At 43.6% G+C, this 16,175-nt stretch overlaps 1 protein-coding gene across 1 annotated transcript in view; it reads right to left on the minus strand.

The window, feature by feature from the left end:
• Positions 1 to 850: 850 nt before the first annotated feature.
• The window catches only part of jmjd1cb (jumonji domain containing 1Cb), a 118,309-nt gene continuing 102,984 nt past the window's right edge, over positions 851 to 16,175 (minus strand). The window contains exons 14-30 of the mRNA XM_034860104.1: positions 15,869 to 16,031; positions 12,768 to 15,390; positions 12,048 to 12,249; positions 10,479 to 10,693; positions 9,792 to 9,944; positions 8,709 to 8,798; positions 8,256 to 8,380; positions 6,783 to 7,017; positions 6,445 to 6,662; positions 5,797 to 6,153; positions 5,102 to 5,270; positions 4,351 to 4,441; positions 4,014 to 4,144; positions 3,516 to 3,638; positions 1,765 to 1,904; positions 1,479 to 1,646; positions 851 to 1,015 (exon numbers count right to left, since the gene is read on the minus strand). Of these exons, the coding sequence (XP_034715995.1) occupies positions 851 to 1,015; positions 1,479 to 1,646; positions 1,765 to 1,904; positions 3,516 to 3,638; positions 4,014 to 4,144; positions 4,351 to 4,441; positions 5,102 to 5,270; positions 5,797 to 6,153; positions 6,445 to 6,662; positions 6,783 to 7,017; positions 8,256 to 8,380; positions 8,709 to 8,798; positions 9,792 to 9,944; positions 10,479 to 10,693; positions 12,048 to 12,249; positions 12,768 to 15,390; positions 15,869 to 16,031 (5,368 nt within the window). The remainder of the gene's footprint in view (positions 1,016 to 1,478; positions 1,647 to 1,764; positions 1,905 to 3,515; positions 3,639 to 4,013; positions 4,145 to 4,350; positions 4,442 to 5,101; positions 5,271 to 5,796; positions 6,154 to 6,444; positions 6,663 to 6,782; positions 7,018 to 8,255; positions 8,381 to 8,708; positions 8,799 to 9,791; positions 9,945 to 10,478; positions 10,694 to 12,047; positions 12,250 to 12,767; positions 15,391 to 15,868; positions 16,032 to 16,175) is intronic.

Genomic DNA, 16,175 nt, shown 5'->3' on the forward strand with positions numbered 1-16,175 from the left:
GTGTGTGTGTGTGTGTGTGTGTGTGTGTGTGTGTGTGTGTGTTTGTGTGTGTGTGTGTGTGTGTGTGTGTGTGTGTGCTAGGTTGATGAATGGAATGTGGAATATTTATATTTGTATCTGTTTTTATGACTGGTCGGTGTATCAACATCGTGACCATCTGAATTTCCCTATTCCCTATCGCGTGTGTGTGTGTGTGCGTGTGTCTGTGTCTGCACGTGTTGTTTTGTCTCTGTGTTTCGGCCACTCTGACATTCCACATGAGTGGACTTATTTTGGCAATAAAACCTTTTCTGATTCGGATATGGTTTAGCTAATCCTCCGAAAAGACAACAGAGATCCATCCCAATGCAGTCACTGTAAAAGCATGTCACCCAGACCTCCAACTTAAAATACCTAATTAGGATTGTTTTGGCTGATATTGCGATTGCAATATTATTCACCATTTTGGAGGGAGTGATGATGACTATTCTCATTTTCATTGAAAATTACCATTGAAAGAAATTAAAATGATTATAGTGGGATTTTTGCGAAGATCTGTACCAAAAAAAAGATTTTTTTTTCTTTGGTCTGTAGTCCAGGACGTCTCTGCAGCACCAACCTACTTCATTTTTGAATGCATATTTGCCCCCCCCCCCCGCAATTTGGATATTGCACTAGTCCATATTATGATTTGGATTCAATTGGGATTAAATTTGCAGCCCTAATTTAGATGGACAGCCCTGAGGTAAAAGCATGGACTGTAGGTATCCTTTAAGACAGAGCAAGTTCTCTAGTTGTACTGTGGTCCCTCAACAGAATTCTCCTCCCCTGATGAACCAGACAGAGCTGGTCTCCAGCTTTTTTTCAACGTTCAATGACAGTGGATTGTGCTGTGGTCCATCACCTGTAGTTTATCCTCGTAGTTGACCTCCTCTTTATTGGGCCGGAGCTCCTGGGTCAGGTGGAAGGAGTTGGCCACGTGCTCGGGAGACACAAAGTCATTGATGACCTGGACACAGCTGTGGAGGTTCTGGACCTGACAGACAGGACGGAGAGAGAGGATGTGAGGACACGTCAATGATGTCCGCACTCAGATAGTCTTGGACAGATCCGTAAAACTGAGTTTCTCCGCAAAGAATAATGCAAAAGCACCACCTTAAATCTGTTGTTTGTGCTCATATGTTATGTACACATTTTGGAAAGATTAAATATTTTCATTATGTCACCAATGAGGTGATCTGTGTGTGTGTGTGTCTTGATGAAAGGAGGAAATGGGTTGAGGAATTTTTATTTTATTAATTCATATGTATATTTATATCAGTGTTATGTTGTGCCTTCTACTGGAACAGAAGCTCCCGTTTCAGACTGTGTGTGCAGTACCTGAAGTGCCAATCAAGTGTCATCAGAATAGTGTGTGTGTGTGTGTGTGTGTGTGTGTGTGTGTGTGTGTGTGTGTGTGTGTGTGTGTGTGTGTGTTGTGAACATTCTACAGTGTATACCTGGTGCATGGCCCCTGCTGGTATAAGTACAGAGTCTCCCAGGAATTGGACTACAGTCCAGCCCTGGACTCCGTGTTCATCCAGCAGCCGCTGCCGCTGCTTCCTGCTCAGGTACAAGCCCTGCTCTCTGATTGGGTCCTGGTCCAGCGACACGTCCAATCCCTGCTCGTTACAGAGCCAAGGTGGCGGTTGGTGAGCAAGTGGGGGAAGACAGAGATGTTACTGAGGTCAGTGTTACTACTGAGGTTTACCGCATTTTCATGAGACACCTCTTTAGAGTGCTGACCTTGTGCAGGAACTCTCGGACTTTGTCCATGTCTTTGTTGAGGTAGATGTGCCACAGAGCCCCCGGTGTCTCACTGGAGTCTTTGAGTCTTCTTCGGACCCCCTCATCTAGATCTTCCTCCTCTAGGCGCTTCAACACTCCTACACACACACATACACACACACACACACACACACAGAAACACACTCATGTTTCTAAGGCTGCATTGAATTTTTATTTTCATTCTTTTCAGTTCATTTTTTCCTGTCTTTCATGCTTTTAGCTTAATATCTGACTTTCATGTCTTCTGTTTGTATTTTTACCTCAAGGTTCATACACATTTTCATGAACAACATTTCTACTTTTCCATTTCTTTTGAATTCATTTGAACCGTTAATCGGACAGCTTTAGTTCCTTATTACTTTACATATTATGATTTTTGCACACAAAACATGTGCAGTTTATAAAAAATTATATTTTATTTTATTATAAATCAAACTGAAATGATTAGCTTCATAAAAAACTTTGTTGATTGACAGAACTGTTTAAATTGAAATGGGAGGAGTTTTCTGCATTGAGTACTTTTACTTTTAATACTGTCAGTACATTTTCCAGACAATACTTATATACTTTGACCCAAGTAACAATTTCAATGCGCGACTTTTAATTGTAACTGTGTATTTTTACAGTGTTTCACTAGTACTTTGGTAAAGTATCTAAATACTTCTTCCACCACTGTAAGGACCCATAATAAAACGCCCATGACCATTGTAATTTATTGTCTGGAAATAAACAGGAACTTTTTTCATATTTATTTCAAATTATTCAAACTACATGCACATTGCCTGATATATTGATTCATAAAATCATGTTTTCTAGCAAGGCTACAAAAAGGAGAAACTGAGGATGCCATTTCCACAATCTAGCTAGTACTTCATTGTGTTTTTTTGTGTTTCAACTTCTCATGTTTCTTCCATTAAGAAGAAGACTGTTACTTTCTGTTATATTAATCTAATACACAGACTCATAACCACACCTAAATCAGCAAGTCCACAACAGAATGTGTAAAGGTTATCGGGCCCTATTTTAACAATCTAAGCACACGGCGTGAAGCGCCTGGTGTAGGTGGGTTTAGTGTGTGTCCAAATCCACTTTTGCTAGTTTGACGACGGAAAAAAGGGTCCGTGCACCCGGCGCAGGGTTCAAAAGGGTTGTACTTAGTGTCTTAGGTCATCATAGGTGTGTTTTGGGCGTAACATGCCATCAACCAATCAAAGGTCATTTCCCATTCCCTTTAAAAGCCAGGCATGTTTGGACCATGGCCCATTGTTATTATGATGGAGGATTCGCACCATGACATTATTATTTGTAATCTTCTGCATGTGTGTGTGCTGCTGCGCTACCCTGTGTGTGTGTAACATGCACTGTCAACCTTTAATATTCAGGTACACACTATGGTTATGTAGCTGTCCCTCCTTTTTAAGTGAAAACGTTCACAAGATTCAGCAATCCGAATGAGTGCTGACAGCATTATTTAGCTGCGGTGTTGTCCTGGATAGGACATCACTGTCTTGGCTACTCTATTTAAATTAAGAGAGCGGATGAGGTCTGACACCTTTCTCGCAACCCAGTCTGCTCCCTTTGTTAATTTCTCCTCTCTCCACATTGTTATCCTTACCCTTCTGGACCCGGTTATTGAGAATAATTTGTTTTTAGTTGTTAGTTGATCCCGTCTTTAAGTTGATAATTTAACCGACTCGTGTAAGCCTTACCAGTTTTGGACAGGACTCCATTGCCTTTGGCTACTCCTACATAGACCAGCACAGAGACGACATCTGAGACTTCCACATGGAGGTTGGCAGTCCCAAAGTCCTGGTCCTGAGATGCAGCTACACCTACAGGTAGACACACAACTGAATCATAAGAAGGAGGGCAGAGAAGGATTCTATCTGCAGAGCATTTTAAATTGAAAGATATGGACAGCAACACGAAAAGGAGAGGAGAACAATGACTATGATATGATCAACCAATAGGTCAAACCCAGTATTCTGATGTTTTGCAGATGTACATGTATACGTACAGCATCAGTCACGCCAGTCAAAGCACTTTTCACAGATAAAAAACACAAAGTGTTTTACAATAAAATGAAATGTAAAGAATAAAAGACATAGGAATACAAAGAAAAACACGGGTACATAAAAACCCTTTCTGAGGCTCCTCACTCATGTTTGTTTAGTTAAATCATTGCTGGTTTAAAATGTCCTCCTTACCGTAGGCACAGCATAGTCTCGGCCCCAGATCTGGCCTGACAAAGAAAGATGGCAGGTGGGAGGCCAGGTTCAGGTTGCCCTCTGGATCCGAGTACTCTGGCAGTGGCAGGTTCTTCATCAAGTCATCATACCTGCAAAAAAACAACTTTTTTAGATGCGCTCACAATCACTTTTGAATCATATGCATCTTTAGACCTCATGCTCAAGAAATGCATTATTATCGTGAGCATTTTTAGCAACTGTGCATCAATGTTTTTGGTTGTAAAGCTTGAGATTCAAAAGCACAGGGGTGACCAGAGTGATATAAAGAAGTTATGTGTGTATTATGTGTGTGTACCTTGAGGGCATGAGGGCCATGAACTCCTCTCCCGACGGCCAGTCCTTCAGTCTGTAGACCATAGGTTCTCCATCCTTGGACTTGGGCCGCTCTGAGCCGGTAAGAAGACTTTGGTTAGACTGACACAATAATTGTTTATCACTGTTTTCTGGGTCATGGTGACATCCACTCATGTCAGTGATGTGCGTAATAGGGCTGTTTTTACTATTCATTTGAATGATCCAGTATTGATTCAAAAACATCCATAATTAATGTATTTCTGTATCATATGACTCTAGAGGACATAAATAATCCAGTGGTTAAAAAAAAAAATGCTCCAAAGCTACATTTTTGCAAGGGAAAAACAGGCTATTTTGAAAGGGGTCATCTCAATACATCTGAATGAAATGTCACTCAACAATTGACTAGAGTATACATAGCAGAGTCTGTAGAGTTGTACTTGTTAGGTTGACTGCTGTTATGTGTCCATGTTAAATAAAAATAACTTTAATGTGACTGCCTTGGGGTTACTTCTTAATATAAACATTGATGCTTTTAATATTACACCAGGTTAAAGGGAACCTTGTACATTTGTAGAATCTCTTTCATATCCAAGTTAAAACTGAAATATCCCTTAATAAATTGTTATTGAATTAAAATTGTAAATCAAACCGGGAGCTTGTAAATCGGAAATCAGTGACAATAACGAGCCTTAGTGTCTAAGCAGCTATCTAAGCAATCAAACGGGGAAACCAGGTGGACGTGAACTCACTAGTGATGTCCTCAAATCCGTCCCAGAACTCCTTGATTCCAGAGTTGGAAACGACCTGGTCTTTACAATTCAGGAGGTCTCCCTGATGGTCTGCAAACTCCTGGTTGAAGGAGTCAGCTTTCCACAGGCCGCCATTCAGTCGCTTATGGATCCCTGACACCAACACAGGCTGGACAGACGGACACAAAAACATTCACATGGCTGTTGTTACCACTAATGACTTTACTAACTGCTGTTGATCTAGCACTGTTACTATGGCTATAGTCTCACATTGCCAGACCTTCCTCCACAGCGCTGCAAAGGAGGGTCTGGCTAGTCCACACAGCATTCCGGGGATAGGAGAAAAACATGCTCTGGTTTATTGGAATTTCTTTAAACCAATCACAATCATCTTGGGTGGCGGTAAGCACCAGACAGAGCCTCAATGTCGCCGAAGAACTTGTTTTGGTCAAATGTGTACGTTGTTTTAGTCGTGCGAGAGAAAACTCAAATTGGACAGATAGTCTAGCTAGCTGTCTGGATTTACCCTGCAGAGATCTGAGGAGCAGTTAACCATAGTCCTCAGAAATCCACTAGAGGTTAGAACGCCAACACAAGGAAAGCAGAAGTTAACAGACATCCGGTACGCAGAAGTGGAACATCGTGGATGTGGACTACAATGGCTACTACTGCTGCTACTGTAAGTAGGTGTGTACCTGTCCTTGTTTCCAGCACTCTCTGAACAGCTTCCAGTTGTTCTGGTTGCTGTGATCTTTGAGCCACAGTAACCGTCTGTTGTTTAACCAGCAGTGGGGAATGTCTGGATACTGATTGGTTGATTCTTCTGGCCCTGCTGCAGTAACATGCGCTGACTTCTTCCTGTCTGGTCTGGCATCCTCAGTAATAGCAGGGACAGGGATGTTGTTGTTGTTGTTGTTGCCTGGGGTGACAGGCTCCTGCTTGATTGACAGTTTGGTGGTGATGCTCTGGCGGCTGGCAGGGATTTTGTTCTCAACTACTGAAGCAATGATGTCATCAAGGATATTGGGCATGGTCCTCCCACCTTTCCCAGTCTATTGAACGAGAGGAAGCAAAAGGAAGAAACGATCTTTTTAAAAGATTTTCTTTCAAAATTTGGAAAACCAAAGCTGAACTTTGCAGTGCGTGTTGACAGGACTAGGTGGTACGGGTGTAATGTTGCTGGCATTGTTGAATGATTATCTTTGTGTACATATTACACACATTTGATTTACAGCGCCACGCAGGTGGGGGTATGCTTTGCCTAGGCATCAAAGCAGATGAAACAGCAACAAACCAATAATGTTCAAACCTTGATTGTATCAGAAACGTGTCAATGTGTGTACCTGTGACGCAGTAGAGTAGACTGGTGCAAAGGCGATTCCTGCATCAGTGGAGCCCAGCTTCAGCTTCCCTGCTGTGGTGGTGAGCAGATCTCTGAGTGTGGAGCCCTGCTCTGTACTATTTGCCACCAGTGATGTGGTTTTACACTGCTGCAGGACCTCCAGGCTGTCAACGTCCTTGTCCTCCTTGACCGATTTACCAAGCAGCACAGACTTGTTTTCTGTTAGAAAAAACGGAGGAAGAGGTTACTAACTATGCTCTGGAGGTGAAATATACATAAAATAGGGAACATGATCATTTAGAAGAAATCTTAAATATTATTCCCTTCCCTTCACCTCACCTTTCTTCTCCTCCCTGGATTTCTGCTCCGCCAGGTCAGCCAGGAAGTGCAGAGGGGACTGGGACTCGGGCGGGGTGACAGGAGCGCTTCCCGCGTCGCTGCCTGGACTGCTTCCTCCACCGCGCCCTCCGTTAGTCTCCGCCTTGGTTCCTCCCTGGTCAGAGTTCTGCTGAGAGCCCGGCTCAGCTTTCACCAGGGACAGTTTGTTACTGTGGTTCAGGACGTTCTGCAGAACCTGGCAGAGAAAGGTGAAGGTTAAGGGTTAACAGAAGACTGACAAGCTCAGCTTGTTATCAAACTCGACCATGGGTTAGAGAGGTTGAAAAGTCACTCAAAACTATGATAAAGTTTGACACTTTAAAAAGGTTTTCCTCGTCCCGAGTGCTCAGCCTCCAGATCCTGTACTACAACATGTATAACAACTACTGTATCTGAAGTATTCAGTACTCTGAATCCAATTCACATATTTTGCATGTATGTACAGTTGTGCTCATACGTTTATGAACCCATGCTAAAGTTGACCAAAAAGGGGAATACAATTTATAAAATCATCTTTTGGAAATTGATCTTAATGCCTTAATTTAAAAAGATTATAAAAAAATCCAACCTTTAAGGACACCACTTTTCTTTGTGAATGACTAATGTATTGTAAACAAATAAATGATCTTCCTTAAAATACAGGGGGCATAAGTATACACCCCCCTGTGTTAAATTCCCACAGATGGAGGCAGATTTTTATTTTAAAGGCCAGTTATTTCATGGATCCATGATACTATGCATCATCATATCATGATCCCTTGGCCTTTGGAATTAGAATAGCCCCCCCCCCACATTGGCAGGGTTATATTTCAGTTAGCCTAATAGCTGCTTTTAATCGCAATGAGAGATGATCTTATGGAAAGTACCCCATGCCAATCACTAGGTATGGTTAAGGGTATATGATGTTAGAAGGGGTTCATAAACTGTATGAATAAATTTAATAAAATGTAATAAAACCAAAAATCAAATAAAACGTAAAATTCAAAGCTTTTTTACACATAAGTGTTCTGGTGTTTTAGCAGTTAATCACATTTTTTGTCCCTTCTGCTCTAAATGGATAATTGCACATTAAAGCATCAATAACAACACAGCAAGCAGCGAGACTGACCAAATCATTTGTAATGTATTTCTAAGGAACAGTGGCTGTTGCACACAAACTAATTTTACGTGGTTTCAACAGGGCAAAACAAAAAATAAATTTATTAAACGTTATCTCAAATGTTGGGTTCCTCTTGTTTGACTTTTGCTAATACAGTTTTGCCCTGCTGGTTGAATAAAGGACTTACACTGAGTCAACCTGCCATACAGTACAGTTCATAGACCTAACATCATAACATCTGTTACAGCCCTCTACAATAGACAGTTTTGGTCATTATAAAAAAAAAAAATTGTGACATAGTGTTCTAGCCCAGGAGCTAGACTAGTCAGTAGTACCTGTGAGACTCCGTTGGTGGCTGGTAGTTTGGTAAGGAGGTTCTGCTTGTTGGTGCAGGAGCAGTGGGATTTGATGTTGTGTTTGTCTCTCATAGAGTGCATGGAAGTCACCAACTCTGTCAGCACTGAAACATCAAGAATTTAAATATTTCAGAATGAAAACCTGGCCCTATATTAAACTGGAACATTGTCCAGTAGTTAATGCATTACTGCAGTAACATAATGCCTGCCACTGGTTGAGCTCATCACCCAAAAAAGATGACAAAAGGGTTTTTTGTTGGCTTCTTCAATCCAAAAATATCCCTATCAATCTTCAACCCATCTGTGACACACTAGTCTACTGTATGTGTGTTCAAGAAATAGCAAGACAAAGCAGCAAAAAGATACAAAGGACCATGGAATGCAGACACGGTGTAAAGAGGAAGATAAAGAGACGTAGAGTGTGTACTGTACCTGTGCCAGGTATGATCTGTGTGGGCATCAGGTGTTTGTGATCGTGGGGTTGGCCTTTCACACACTTAAGCCAGCCGTATAGTTCCTTATCTGATCACAGAAAGAGAGACAAAAGTCATTTGCTGTATAAACATCCCAATTATCATACAACTGTGATTGTGACAAGTGATTTATGTCCGGCATGTGTGTGTGTGCCTGGCGAGTATACGATAGAGCAAGTGAGAGAGTGACAGCGATAAGCTTCGGAACAAGTAAATTAGTCGGGGGAAATGCAACGCTACCAAGCGACGACTGAGCATCGTGCGTCGCAGCGATACATAGTTATATTTTTCAAGAAGTGCACATTAGGCAACAGTGTAAGGTCCAGCTCAGGGTCAGTATCTCCACGTATGTACGTAGCCATTTAACACAGTAGCATAAATCACGCTTTGGCCTGCAGTAGACTCAGGGGTTCTCTGATGTCAGTGCTGTTTAGTTCTTCCCTGTCTGTGGAAATGAATCTGGCGATGCATTCTCCTGCTTGAATTCAGATCAGTTGTTCTTGAACTTTGTCACTAAATGCTGATTTAAATGCCTACAGAGGTAGTTTGCATACAAAAGCATTATGTTTACATGTGCATTAGGAAACAGGTTACTTTGGGAAGGGTTAGGCAGGAAATTGTACTTGTGTATTTGCATTGTAATAGTCTGGTTGTTAAAAGGACTTTGGATTAACAGTTTAACAGTAGTATTTGTCAGGTAGCGTTTAGGCTCAGATTGGTTGTTTAGGTTTCGAATTTTGGTTGCACAAAAATTTATTTTGGGCATCTGGAACCTGAACCAAGCCAGGATGCCAGTAAAAAAAAGGAAAATTACAGGAGAAAAATGTGTTCTAAAGAAATAAGTACATGACAGTACTTGACATTTTAGACTCACTTTATGATCTTTGAGACTACTTCGGGTGTGGGGTGTATCCTGGCTGGACTGGTAGCAGTCAGTTCACTGGTTTTCTGAGATATATGAGTGCATGCAAGAATCCCTGTATAGCCTGCATGTTTAGCCTCTCACTTGGCTGCTAACTGTCCAAACATACACACAACTGACCTTTGGAGCTCCTTCTCTCCTTGGCCTTGTAGCAGTCCAAGCAGACAACGAAGCCACATTTCTGACAGACCCAGTGGATGTTGAAGAGTGTTGCCTCGCAAGCATCACACATCTCCCTCACCCCCCTCACCGCTCGCTTCCAGGCCAGCTTGGCTGAAACACACAAAAATGGGATGTTTAAAAACATACTTAGGATTATTTCATAACAGTGACCAGGTTTACATGCAAATAAGACTCTGTTTTTTGCCAATATTCTGAAAAAGACGATACTCCGACTGAGCTGCGTGCGAGCTAATGAAAGTGAATACTCCACAAAATACGATTGCTTAAGTTTTCCAGCTGTGGAGGACTTGTTGGACAGTGCAAACACAGTGTTCCTCTTTCATTCCTTCAACCAGCTTCTTGAAAAGGTCAGTGTAGCAATGTGTGCGCATATCCAAAATCCAGATTGAGAGGCATATTCCACATGCGATGTATACATGTCTAAAGAATGCCTCTAAAACTCGAATAATACCAGAATATTCCACACGTCTTAAACGGAAAATGCGATATTCAGAAAAAGGTCTAATTCAGAATATCCAACCGGAATATGCTGTTTACCCAACTTGTGTCATATTTAGAATAATAGTTAAATATTGGTGTGCATGTAAACGTTAATGGTGTTAATGGTTTTTCAAGACATCTTACCATCCTTCTTGACCCAGGTAGCTGCAGTATTCTCAGTCACAACCATTTGACAGAACTTGTCTCCTATGAAGCTGAGGATGTACTTGGCTGTGGTTTGGTCCAGGTGGCTCTCCTCCATCAGCCCAGGGACCCATAGGGACAGTGCTTCATCATCAAACTGGTCCGGAGTGGAGAAGCCATCCATCCGGATGACTCCATTTTTACTGAAGGAAAGCCTGGATGGGAGGAAAAGTGTTATTAGCACAAAAACAACACAAGTCGATAAACATGATAAGCATCCTTTGTGACCACCGAGGACACCAAGATAATAATAAATATCAACTTGGCACTCATACAGCAAAATGGAGATGACTGAAAGCCTATATTTAAGCATTCACAGTGCTGCTCAATGAGAATAGTGCCATACACCTTATTAAATTTCAAGCTGACGCCAAGCAGGCCAACTGTATGACTACTTTTTCTTCATAAAAAAAATTAAAGGCAAAGTGACTATTGTGCTGCCAGAAAGGGAGATTGAGAATGCGTTTGTCAACTTCCATCACCACTCTGTCGTTGTCTGACTGAAATTGGACAATTTATACTACAAAAAAATAGTACTTGCAAGACTCTGAAATTAAATATAAATATATGTGTTGCTGTCGTGTTCATCCCATATTTATATTTCATTTCAAAATCCCTACAGCCATTGAAAGTGCAAAACAGAGTCCCAACAATCCCGCGTTGATCGGCTCTTTATCCGAATAAGCTTAACATCTACCAGTTTCCAACAACCTGAATTAATTATTTTCTCACATTTAGAGACCAGCATGGATGTTAAACTGGCCCTAGGCTGTCCCTGCAGGCTCCGTTCCTTTTAAATGATGTATTGTATTAATGAATAGTGTTTTCTATAACAGTTAACTTTAATGATTAGAGGTGCTGTTTGTAAAAGTTTCCATGGATTAAGAAATGCCCCTGCAGCTGATATAGATGGATACTTAAGCAGTTAAACTTACAGTAGTTATAAACTGGAAAGAGTAAACAGAACTAGACCTTTAAATTCTGAAATAATCCTGTTATATATTGCTGTTTCTCAAGCGTCTCTCAGACGATCTTACAGATGAAGCTTTCTGTCCGACAGCAGCTCTGATATGTTCACCTTTTAGATGTGTGAGAGAGTGACAAACACAGAAACACAGTACATTCTATCCAAGCCATTTCATTAATAATCTATGTGTTGTTGCCAGGGCAGAATTTTTGACATGTAGCCTCTTGAACAAGAATTCTAAGGTTCGCTCTCTTTACAGAAAAAGGTAAAAGAAGGTAAGGACTGGTTTCTTAGTAGCAGTTCTTCCTTGCTTCTGTTGCTCAGTGCTTGCTCACGGGGGAATGTCGTGTCTCTGTAAATTAAAGGGCATGATCTAGAGCCCTCTACATGAAGGGAGCAAAGTATCTGAGGAGGAATGGGGGGCTTATTACAGCTGCAATTGCAAGTGAAGCCCTGTCTGACAGTCACAGTAAAGGAAAACCAAAAATAACGATGAGAGAACGTTTTAAAGAAAGAAAAAATGTACAGTCGACAAGTTTTACCGTCTGAAATAGTAGAAGCGACAGAAGACTGGGGAATGTGTCGGCTCCTCTCCCTTCTTGCTGCGGACCACCCTGCACTCCCGACACTTCTGCAGGTTGGGTCCAATTTCAGCACACGAGTCATCCTGCAGGAAAGACTCCGCGGTCTGCTTCAGCTTCTTCACCTTCCTCCAGTCCTTCAGGACAGAGCGGGGGATCCCATCTGAGAAGAGTGGGGCCCAATATCAAGCTACTGACCAGACCTGCATTTTATTATTTCACTAGTGATGCACGAAGAATTCTTATGTAAAAGTTTATGGGTGTAAAAGGTGACATTTCTTGCTGTGTAGGCGTAGTAGGTATGAACAGTGAATGAATCTACAAAGTATTGTGTGAATCAAATTCTAATAATGCAGCTCTTCTGCCTCAGAACCAGAAAAGGTCTGTGTAATAGAGCTCCATTGTTGATCAAATACTAAAAAACACATTAAGTCACACTGTTTCCTCTTTACAAAGAACACACACACTGGTTTACATTCACTCAATTCTACACACACACAGTCCAGCTGCCACAAATACTGACTAGAGCACGAAATTATTAATCTGCCACTGAAAATAGTCCCCAACAAATGCACAATTTACTCCTGTTTGAGTAACGATTGTTAAAAACTACGTAAAAAAAAAAGGAAAAAGCTTTAAAAAAAATATATAGATATATTTGGACAAGGCTGTCAGACTTACTGCTGCTGGCTAGTTTGAGTTTAGTCTTCTCTCGGGCCGATCTGAAGATGCCATTAGGCTTCACGTCATCTTCCTCCTTTTCGTTGTCTCCTTTCCTTTTGGCCATATCATTCTGCTTCTTCTTGTAGGTGGGTTTGGGCTGACGCTTGGCTCTGCCTTCCATTTTGCTCTCGCTGGCGTCGGAGTCATCTCCCCCGCTCTCTGAACCCGACTCGTATGACCGCTTGTTTCCTCGCCTAGATGAGGGAGTTGCTTTCCTCTCCTCCCCCCCTCCTCCTCCTCCCACCTTCTCCTCCAGCTGCCTCTCTCGCTCCACCTTGCTTGCATTTTCTTTGCTCATCTCCACCTCACTGGAGGTGGAGGCGCTGAGATTGACTGTACAGGGTTTGATCATTTCCGCCATGGCTGAGGTGTTACTTGTGCTGGTGATGGTAGTGGTGGTGGTGGCGGGGGTGGTGATGCTGGGCAGTTTCTCCGGTTTAGTACTGGTGGAGCATATAGTGGCAGTTGTGTTCCTGTCCTCCTCTGAGTGACGCGTTAACCAGGCTTTCTTCAGCTTGTGGTAGTTACTGGGCTGCCCGCTGCTTGTCGAGGCCGATCCAGAGATCTGGCCGTTGGGCAGGGGACTGGACTTGCCCGTTGTTGTGCTACCGCTTGCCGAGCTGCCGCTACTGCTGTCGACCGAAGACGATGAGGCTTGGCTGAGGGGTGGAGGGGGTGAATTATGTATGGGGGTTTTGTCAACTGAATCCACAGGAAGGAAGCAGTTTCCAGTTGCGATGGATGTTGGAACAGTGGAGAAGTTGCTTCTGGATTGGGCGGCAGCCAAGGCCGCTTTGTGCTTCTTTAGGTGGACGAAGGAGGAGGAGTAAGGCTGACTGGAGCCAGAAATGGAGGAAGGTGTTGGGGTGAGACTTGGACTCGGTTGGGGTGGCCCTGCTGGACTAGAGGGAGGCAGAGACCCCCCTGGTGATGTGTTGCGTGAGCCTAACCCCTCCTGGTACTCTCCTAGTCCTGAGTGGCTAGGCACCCGGCCACAAAAGCCAGTGTTATGGGCTGAGATCTCTCCTCGAGATGAGACAGCGTAGCCCAGCTCAGAGATGGCTGTCCCACTGATACTCTGTACACCAAAAGCTGATGCGGCTGAAATGGCAGTCCTGCACACAGAGTTTGTGATACTGGCCCCCATAGTTCCCGGCATGCCACGCATATAAGTATTTTTATACTGGACACACATATCGTCCAGGTTCGAGTTGGGTTGGATAACCCTGCCAGCTACAGCTTCTCTAACACTCTCCCCTAGTCTGAAGCATTCCCCCTGAAGCTTGGATGGGTAGAACCTCCCCTGGGGGAGCTCTGTGAGGAGCATAGCACCAGATTTGTTAGCACCAGGAGGACTGTTATACTTAATAGCTGTCGATGGACGCACAATGACGGATGCCATTGCGGATTGGGGCTTGCCCCTTGACACTCCTTTCTCAGCAGAGAATGAGCCTCGTCTTTCCTGAATCATCTCTCCAACTCTCCACGCGTCTGTAGATGAAGTCATGATCTCCCCACTGATGGCCGAGGCCACAGAGGTGACGACGGCAGCGTTTCTATGACCTTTGACGTCCCTGAGTTCCGGCAGCAGCGTGGGCGGCTTCTGCTGCTCCACTGAAGTTTTGCTACCAGCTGCCACTAAGCTAACTGGCTGGATGGGTGTGAGTGTTGGCGGAGACAGGCGTCCACCATAAACTGCTTTTTCCCTCTCTCGCTCTCTTTCCTTCTCCCGCTCCCTCTCTCGTTCCGCAGCCTCTCTGCGTTCTAGTGCGTGCTGTGTGGGCGGATGGAACACAGGTGCTCGGTGGAGAGATGGCATTGCCCTGAGCTGTTGCTGCTGCTGATGCTGCTGCTGCTGTTGATGGTGCTGCTGCTGCTGCTGCTGCTGCTGCTGCTGCTGTTGTTGTTGTTGTTGTTGTTGTGTTTGGTGGTGGTGGTGGTGGTGATGGTGGTGGTTGGGTGCTGAGGAGGAAGAGAGAGGCATAGAGGAGGAAGGGGAAATGGCAGGGCTGCGGCGTTCTATCCTGTCTATACCGGTGTGGTGAGAATGATGCTGTTGGACAAGTGTCACCTGCTGGCTGAGCTGCTCAGTGATTTTCCCTGCCAGACCCTCTCCTCCCTCTGGCTGGTGCTTTATGAGGGGAGGGGGCTTGGATAGGGATGCTTTGGGGCTATAGCTGCCCAGGGACAGAGCTCCCTGGCTTGGCACAGTGGCCCCGACACTGGTCACAACAGCTGGAGCTCCGCCAGACACTTTCTCATAGTAAGAGCTAAGCTCCTTGGAGGGGTAAAGTCTTGGAGGCTCATTTACTACACTGTTGGAAAGCGTGGTGAAGTAATTGCTCTTCTCTGATTGGATGACGTGGGGATGGATGTGGCCGACCTTGGGGCCTGGGGACGCTAGAGCTGGTAACCGCACAGGGAAGGCTGGATCTCTGCTCCTCTCTCGGTCCCTATCCATCCCTGGGTCACTGGAGCGCTGGATCTTAGCGGTGAAGGGAGCGACCTCAATGCTCTCTTTCAGGATTTGCCGATTCTCCTCTTTGTATTTACTGGCTCGGTCTGCTGCCTGAACTGCATCCTGTAAAGGAAAATGCAAACACTGTTAAGTACCACTATTTTCAGATGGCAGCGCTCCAGCAATATTTAGTTAGTGGTGTCCATCTCCAGTTTGACAGTTGAGTCACCAAGGACAGCTGTTACTGAAAATAAGGCTGATTAACATTTCTCAAAAGAAAAAGAACATTTGGCAACATGAGTAATTTTAAACCATACTCCATCGCAAAGGTAGATACATACACATACAGTCCATACACACGAAGACACACACACACACACACTATGTGTATATGCACATCTATCCGTCTTTTTTATTATATTCAGTTCATGTAGGTGTGATTATTTGTACTTTTTTATATAGTATGAATAAGGAAAAAGAATATAACAGATACAAAGCAAAATATGTTGTGTGACCCTACTATTAGTCCTACTGCTACTAATAACAACCATAATTTTTCTAATAATAATAACAACAACAATATCTAAGTGGAGTAGTGTACCTGTGTATTTACCTGGCGAGCCTTGCAGTTGGGGTCCAGATATAGGCGGCGTAGATGAGCGTCTTTCCCTGTGGGGGTTCGACTCCTGTCTGTCTGCTCCTGTTTCAGCTGGGCCAAAGTCAACGTCCTGATCGGATCCACGAAGCCCTTCTTATCCACGTCTCTGCACGCAGACAAGTCAAACATTTAACAAGAGATTACAGTTCACAAGGTTTCACCATATATTTCGTCAAACTGAGGTAATAGACCGGTTTGGGCCACCTGCAAGGCATCATAGCTGTTTAGCAGATTTGAATGAACATGACAT

The sequence above is a fragment of the Etheostoma cragini genome, chromosome 21, assembly GCF_013103735.1.
Source record: "Etheostoma cragini isolate CJK2018 chromosome 21, CSU_Ecrag_1.0, whole genome shotgun sequence".
NCBI classification, from domain to species: Eukaryota; Metazoa; Chordata; class Actinopteri; order Perciformes; family Percidae; genus Etheostoma; species Etheostoma cragini.